The 8,179-nt window shown below is 37.8% G+C and overlaps 1 protein-coding gene across 1 annotated transcript; it reads right to left on the bottom strand.

Moving 5' to 3' along the window:
• Positions 1-616: 616 nt before the first annotated feature.
• Positions 617-7,722, bottom strand: nprl2 (NPR2 like, GATOR1 complex subunit). Its single transcript, XM_036570996.1, has 11 exons — positions 7,616-7,722; positions 7,279-7,370; positions 6,970-7,138; positions 6,157-6,265; positions 5,122-5,258; positions 4,440-4,537; positions 4,313-4,349; positions 4,084-4,177; positions 3,660-3,774; positions 1,697-1,839; positions 617-1,616 (listed from the first exon to the last, which is right to left on the bottom strand). The coding sequence occupies exons 1-11, from the start codon at positions 7,691-7,693 to the stop codon at positions 1,549-1,551; spliced, it is 1,140 nt and encodes a 379-aa protein (XP_036426889.1). The 5' UTR covers positions 7,694-7,722; the 3' UTR covers positions 617-1,548.
• Positions 7,723-8,179: the final 457 nt, after the last annotated feature.

Raw genomic sequence — 8,179 nt, 5'->3', positions numbered from 1 at the left:
TGAAAATGGTTCTTATATGGCATCAAAGGGGGTTTGTTATAATATACATATATATTATGATGTCAATGTTGTAACAACAGAAGAACCCTTTTTAGCGCTGTATAGAACCATTTTTGAAAAGGTTCTATATAGAACCACAAACAACACATTCTTCATCGATCTGATTTTTAAATAGAACTATTGGCTTTACTAATGAACCCTTAAAGAACCATCTTTTTTAAGTGTGAAGGCCGAGTATATGTTTTATTTCTTGTACTATCCTAAAAAGGGTAAGCCCTACTACAAAAAAACAGCCTGGTCACCAGCAAAATGGATGCTGGTATGCTGTTCAACCAGTATGACCATGCTGGGTGACCAGTTAAACCAGAATCAGAGCAGCATAAACGACCATAGACAAGCTTCAACCAGCACAGATTTCACACTGGTATGTGCTGTTTTAGTAGGGAGTGGAAACATTTGTTTGGATTTCATCAGACAATCATACTATGCATGTGCAGTATGAATATGGCACTTGCTAATAAGGCAAAGATGAATTTTAACGTTATGATTGTCCTGCTGTTACAACTGTACTTGATCTACTCTAAATTGGTTACAATAAGGACAAAGGAAAACATTATGAATCGGATGTAAGAGAAAAACAAAAGTTTATTTTTTACTTCCAACATTTGAGACATCACTTTCATCCACTTGGTCAGTTTACAATAAGGCAACATGGCACATATTAACTTCATCTTGCCAAGCAACCTGATGTAATTGTACTCTCCTATCAATAAGTCATGGCCCAGCAAGCACAGCACACTTTTATATGATTTGTGGCCAATTAGAAATACAGGTTAGCATGCTTAACTCACAACTCAATGCATCTGTCTGCACTATATGTCCAAAGATATTCAGAATCACCTTCTAATTAGTGAATTCAGATGAATTTATGTGCACCCATTGCTGATACATGCCTTCAAAAGTGCCATCCACATACATAACTTGTATAATATAAAAGTACTGTCAGTAGAAGGGGTTGCTCTAGAGAACCTGTACATGAGCCTGAGGTCACCATGGCCAATGCCAAGTGTTGACTAGAGGTGTATAAAGCCCAGCAATGGGCTGTGAAGCAGTGGAACTGCATTCACTAGTGTGATGAAGCACCGTCCAATAGAGTGGCATTTGTTATCCAGAACTAACCATCCAACTTCAGTAGCTGACATCATTAATGCTTTTGTTGCATAAATGCAAATCCTCATAGCCATGTTCTATCATCTAGTGTAAAGCCCTCGCAGAAGAGCTGAAAATGTGTGTGCAGCAAAGGGGGACAAGCTCTTTGTTAATAATGTTGATTTCTGAAGAAGCATTGGATGAATACTTGTCTACAAACTTTTGGAGATACCGAGTATGTTTTTGGGGCTTTCCGTCTGTCTTCACGCACATCTGCTCATCTATTTCCAATCGCAGTTCCGCTGGTATAGCACGGTCTAACCACAGGTTGTCTGGCCCATCGCCTGAACTGGAGGCACATCTCTAAATATAACTACATTCTTCCTCTTTCGTATGATGTCACTTCCAGCAGATGATAATGTTGGGATCATTTTCTAAGCGTTCATCCAGTTCCTTGAAACTCATTCCTGTAAACATGAAAGCATTTCAGTATGTTTAGATCATGTCCACTTAACTATGTTTCAAAGAAAATGAGAGCAGCACTTGCCAGTCTTGCAGCAGATCTCATCATAACTATGGCAACCGGTAAAAAGTCTGGGAGGGCGGCTCCTTTCGTCTCGAACAACTTTAACCGGATACTTCTGAAGCCGGCGAATCAGGCCCTTCATCAAACCAAACTGGATCAACTTCCTACAAGGGCAGGTAAACAATCCATTAGGCATAAACATTCTAACGTGTCCCTACTGTTAAAATGGGATTCCCAACGGGGAATCCCCATGATGAAGTCACTGGGTCTAAAAGACACAAAATCAAAGTTAGCAATATTATAGCATACTTTTCTAGAGACAAACATGCATTCTTAGTTTCCTTATTCCCATTATGGATTAAAAATGTTTTAATAGACTTTAATAGATTTTATCCAGAACAAAATGTTTAAAGAATTATAACTGATTTTGGTAAAGATACTGACAACTGCTTTTCACTCATACACATACTATATGCCAGGGGTCTCGTCTCAAACTACCATCTGTCTATTTTTCCTGAGGTTAAATATTGATATTTTATGGGTAGATATGTTTTACCTACCAAACTTTGTGGCTGGTTTTGTAACATAAACCACATAATATCTGCTTAGGTTGATGCTTAAATTTTTAAAAGCTAAAACAGATCACTGCACGCAAGAGGAACCGTTTGAAGGGGATTTAATGTATTTTTTCATATTTTTTGCATAATTCTATTGTTGAGATGTAAACAGAGTCAGAGTGATTTGATGTGAAATGGTTAATTGCAAAGAAACATATTGACTTATATTGCTTTACAGTGCCATTTTATAGCCACTTCATGCACTATCCAAAACAACCAACGAACATATGTAATTATATGTAAGGGCAATCATGCTAAAATAACTGAAAAAAATAGGTTTGGGGTCTGCTTGGCCTTATAAAGTCTTTGGGGACTGTTCAGCTTTATAATGTACCTTTTTACATGTATAACAGTCTACTCCACTCTTCTAGGCCATCTTTCCACAACATTATGGAGTGTGTCTATGGGAATTTGTACCCGTTCCATCAAAAGAGCATTTGTGAGGTCAGGCACTGATATTAGACGAGATGGTTTGGCTAGCAATCAATGTTCCAAATGATCCCAAAGATGTTCAGTACGGTTGGGGTCAGGGCTCTGTGCAGGCCACTGGAGTTCCACCACACCAAACTTGTCAAACCATGGCTTTATGGACCTCGCTTTGTGCACAGGGGCACAGTCATGCTGGAACAGGAAAGTGCCTTTTCAAAACTGTTGGCACAAATTTGGAAGCACATAGTTGTCTAAAATGTCTTTGTATGCTGTAGCATCAACATCACCCTTCCCTGAAACAAAGCTGCCCAAACCCTGATAAATGGTCTGATAAAACCAGACCATTATCCCGCCTCCACCAAACTTTACTGTTGGTACTATGTATTCTGGTAGGTGGCATTCTCCTGGCATCCGCCAAACCCAGATTGTTCTATCAGACTGCCAGATAGTGACGCATGATTTATCGCTACAGATAACAGGTTTCCACTCCTTTCCGGTCCGGTAATGGTGTGCTTTACACCACTCCACCCAATGCTTGGCATTGTAAATCGTGATCTTAGGCTTGTGTGCAACCGTTTGGCCCTGGGAACCCATTTGATGAAGCTAGCAATGCACAGTTCTTGTGCTGATGTTGCTTGTAGGAGCAGTTTGGAACTCTGAGTGAGTGATACAACAGAGAATAGACAATTATTATGCGCTATGCACTTCAGGACTCGGCAGCCCCAATCAATGGGTTTGCATGGTCTACTGCTTTGGGGCTGAGCTGTTTTTGCTCCTAGATGCTTCCATTTCACATTAATAGCCGTTTCAGTTTACTGGGGCAGAAATTTCACAGTGACAGTGCTTTTGTCATATTTAAAGTGAGTTTGAGACCCCTGCTCTAGACTACTTTTATAATTATTTATTATACTATTAGTAATGAGTAAACTCACTCTCACCTCTCATCCACTCTCTGCAGCTGCTGGGAGTAACGAGAGCACAGATCACGCACTGTAGTTCCAGGAGTCAAACCACAATATAGCTGAAATACATCCCTGAGACTGGCTCTCTGTCCTACAGGGGCACACAAACAAACACACATTCTTGTATTACTACCAGTTAAAATCCTAATTTTACAATTAAATCCTTACTGAAAATAAAAAGCATGTTTTTTTTTTTACACAAAAAATATTTAAAGTGAGGACATTAAATAACATTAAGTGTTTTACATATTTTACTGTCCTTGTGAGGATATTTGCTACATAAAGACAAATACACAGACACATGCTTAACAGAGATTTGTTAGGCAAAGGCATTCCACTGATTAAGTGACAAGGAGTTTACTGGTAAATTCACTAAATGAGCACTAAGCCTTTATATTACCTGGTTTATTGATGTAATGAAGGCATTCTTCTTGAACAGATTTGTCATCTATTAGGCTCTGGACTTTAGGTGTTGTGCAGTAAACATTGGAGTACTAAAAAAAATTACAACCAATTATTATAATAATAAGATTCATATAAGATTCATAAACAATAGCCATGTAGAATATTTGTATTGACTCAAAACAATTAAGCACACACATATTTACAATGGCTGATAAATACCATACCTGAAATATTGACACTAGTGTTACAACTCCATAATACCTGTAAAAGACAGTATTTAGTCCCAACTCAAAAGTCTTAGAATATTACACGTCTATTTAAATGTCGCTGATTAAAAAAGGAAGAACTCACAGTAAGTTCTGAACAGCGATTCGTACCAAATTCAGCTCCACGTCAGCTTCGGCAGAGATCTTCTGTATGTGTCGATACCCATCGATGTAGGACAGGATCTACAACACACAACAGGGAAACAATGGCAAGGGCAGCAAAATCTCATAGAAATCCAACCCAAAGTTTTGATTAAAAGACTTATTTCATCTGTTTGTTTTATTCATTATTTCTTATTCAGACCTGATATCAGTATGTTTTTTCTTCATTTAAAGGAGAATTCCACTTTTTTTTTTAAATATCTGCATAATTAAATGGTTGAGATGTAAATAAAGTCATTCAGAGCTATCTGACCTGAAATGTTTTTTCACAGAGAAACTTACCAAGTCAGGGCTGTTCACTATGAAAAACTCACTAAGTTCACTAAAAGCTAACTCACCAAAAGCTATTACACAAATGGTTATGAATATCCTGCACGATGGCTATATTTGTGTTGTAAACATCACAACCCTTTTCTGAGATCAAGGTTTGGTCTAAAACTATCACCACCAGTGTAAAATGGAGATTTTCCATCAAACTACTCTAAATGACTTTGTTTATACCTCAACAATTGAATTATGCATACATTTTGAAAATTGGATGGAATTCCCCTTTAATTTTTCTTATCACTATTCCAAGTAAATGTAGTCACAACAGTAGTGCAGACCTGTTGGGTGGTGAGATCCCACTGGGACTTGATGAAGTGGTCTTTGTTCTGAGTGAAGACTGGCACATCATATTCCTGAACGATCATGGGATCTTTCCTCTGCTCAATCAGCTTCAGGTGAATTGTGTTGGACTCATCTGTGTAAAAAGACAGAAATACAGTTCTGTGCAAAAAGTCAGAGACCACTTTTCATTTACTTAATTTCCTGACCATTAAGTACAAATTACTCATTTTTCAGCATCAGGAAAAAGCAGAATATATATATTTAAAATAAAATTACACAGAAGCCTGAACAACTAAGTATATTTTTTCAGTATTTCATGTGTCAACTCTTTGCCTTTATTGCAGCTTCCATTCTTTCAAGGAGACTTGCTTTCAGTTTTCCAAAGAAATCTGCACAATATTTTTCCACACCTCCAAAGTTCAATTGTAGAAGCTGGTTGCATTTTTTCCAAGTAATCTCAAGCACATTCAAAGATGCTAAAGTCTGGACCCTGGAATGGTCAGTCCATTGTTCTGAGAACACCAGCAGTTTCTTTGTATTATTTTCAAATTTTCTTCTTTGTTTGTCTGTTTCCTTTTGTCAGTAACAGCTTATTAACAGCTACACATCCTTTCAGGCTCATAGTGTTGAGTTGTCTTCTCTCAGTTGAAGGATGGAGAAACACCTGTGGATTTTTCAGATCTGAAGCAAGAGTGGAGCTTGATTTTCTCCTCTCTCTCAAAGATGAAAGCTTTTAAGTAATGCTTATCTGATGGGGCCAGTTTTGGTGGTCTACTAGGTCCTGCACAGCTGTTAGGAGCCCCATTTTCTCAACATCTTTTAATCATTTTTGGAACTCTGTTTTGAAAGCTCCTGATTTTCCCCTCTTTCTAATCCAAGTGGATTATCTCATATCTAATCTCCTCATAACTATATGTATATCTTCAAAACCTTTAACTCATACTTAATGGCTGGTTGCCTATAAATTGTATTGTATTATAAATTGTGGTCTCATATGAGAGAGAGAGACAGAGAGAGAGAGAGATACAGACCAATAGGTAAAGTGCAGGCTCCTGTTGCATTGAGCTCCTCCAGTAATGTAGACATTATGGGCAGGAGCTTCTGCTTGCTCTCTTCATTTGAAATGAAGCCGCTCTCGAGCTATCAAACAGAGAACCACATGAAACTAAACAGGAGTTTGAAATCAAAGTCTCTTCCTTTCTCACTGTGACATAATTCTGGATGAAACACGATATCATGGAGGGAGTCTGAGGTAGCTGAGAGTTTTTCTCAGTGATAGGTGGGGGTGGTAGAAGGGTAAGGTAGGTGAAACATGATATTATTGGTTAATATTATTTTTGTAATTATGTGAATGATGTAATCAAAATGTTTTAGAGGCAAGTAAAAGTCATTATATTTTGATGGACAATTAGAGGAAAATATGAATTTTGTATTTCAAACAGGACATGATGATTCATGCCATGACCAGGAACATGATTTAACAGTAAAAGAGGTCAGTTTTGATTTCAGGTTGACTTCACAGAATGGCATCCAGTGTGAGTCCTTTAAAGGATTAGCTCACAGAAAAATATAATTTACTGAATTTCCCCTTTACACCAAATGTAGCTGTTCGACCAAGATATGTTTGGTGTCCAAAGTTTGTTACTTTGGTTCTGTGCCCAAAAAGATTTTGGGTGACATAGACTTCTATTACTTGTAAGCTCCATTAGGTTTGTAATTCCAGTACAGAACTAAAGAAGCAAACACAGGACATATCAAATACGTCTTCGCCAGTCAATTATGTTTGGGGTAAGTGGAAAATTGTGTATATCTGTTTTTCAAAGAACCATCAAGAAGAACTCTACCTCCAGAGTTGTGAGGTACCCTGATAATTTCTTGACAATGGGCTCCAGGGCGCATGTCTTAGTTGTAGCATCGCAAACAAGACCTAAGTTGAAGAGTAAAGCATTTCGACTGTATTTCTTATGCTCTATGCACACTGGGCAGCCAATGAGTTTCTTATCCATCGCAGTCCTACAAGAATCAGAGAAAAGAAAGGCACAGTGTTCATCAGTGTTCACTGAAAAGTTTTCCAGGTAATGCAGTCACAGCTTAACTGTAATTGTGATAGACAGTGATAACATTACAGCAGTCAGAGGAATCTGAATACATACACTGTAATGAGCTTGTTCTGTAGTTCAGGTTTGGTGATGATGTAGACCTGCACAGTATCGAACAACTCCCTTGAAATATATTCCTCAGGAACCTGCAGTCAGAAATCAGAAGAACAGAAACTCTGAGCTCGAATACTGGACGTCATGATCTGTTGGAAAGATAACGTTACCGCAGTAACGTTACTCGCCACATTCACTGTAATGCTGACATACAGAGCAATCTAAACATCTGGCCGTATCAGGCAGAACACTGAAGAGCTCAGTTCACTAGTCACAAAATAAATGAGACTGAACAGTTACATTTAGCACCCAGAATGCTACAGTGGCCTTCTCTCACCTGATATGTGATCTTTGGCCCTAATGTTGGGTGAAATTCACTGAAAAATATACATTCAATTCGCCTGCTCGACCCCATGATCGAATAGTGTGAAGCTGACTCAAACAGTCATGGTTTTGTTTTCAGAACTGTCGCTGGGCTACATTTCAAAATAGTAGTTCAGGTCTAACTTGAATTTTAAAAGCACTCTACCACTACCACAGCTAATAATAATAATAATAATAATAATAATAATAATAATAATATGTATATGTATATGTATATAGTACAATATATATAGAGAGATAAAAAAATACATATACACTACACACGTAAACAAACTCACTTGGATTGGTTTGATGCTCTGCGAACTTACGCACAATGGTGGTGATAGAAACCAAATCACTGAATGAAACAAACTCACTGAAAGCTATTACAAGTGGTTATGAGCTTGTTGCCTGATGCCTGACATTGTTTTCACAGTTCTGAAAAAAATATTTTTACCTAACACATATTTTAAAAAAAGCTATTCACGGAAGAGAGATACACTGATGCTGAAGTTTACGAATAGGGAGACTTTTATCA

The sequence above is a fragment of the Colossoma macropomum genome, unplaced genomic scaffold, assembly GCF_904425465.1.
Source record: "Colossoma macropomum unplaced genomic scaffold, Colossoma_macropomum, whole genome shotgun sequence".
NCBI classification, from domain to species: domain Eukaryota; kingdom Metazoa; phylum Chordata; class Actinopteri; order Characiformes; family Serrasalmidae; genus Colossoma; species Colossoma macropomum.
This window is presented reverse-complemented; position numbering and strand designations above follow the sequence as displayed.

Coding starts and splice junctions, on each gene's coding strand:
- nprl2 (XM_036570996.1), bottom strand. CDS start 7,693: ATGGGGTCGAGCAGGCGAATTGAATGTATATTTTTCAGTGAATTTCAC. Junction 7,371..7,615: donor GGCCAAAGATCACATATCAG/GTGAGAGAAGGC, acceptor TTCTGACTGCAG/GTTCCTGAGGAATATATTTC. Junction 4,538..5,121: donor GGGATCTCACCACCCAACAG/GTCTGCACTACT, acceptor TGTGTGTTGTAG/ATCCTGTCCTACATCGATGG.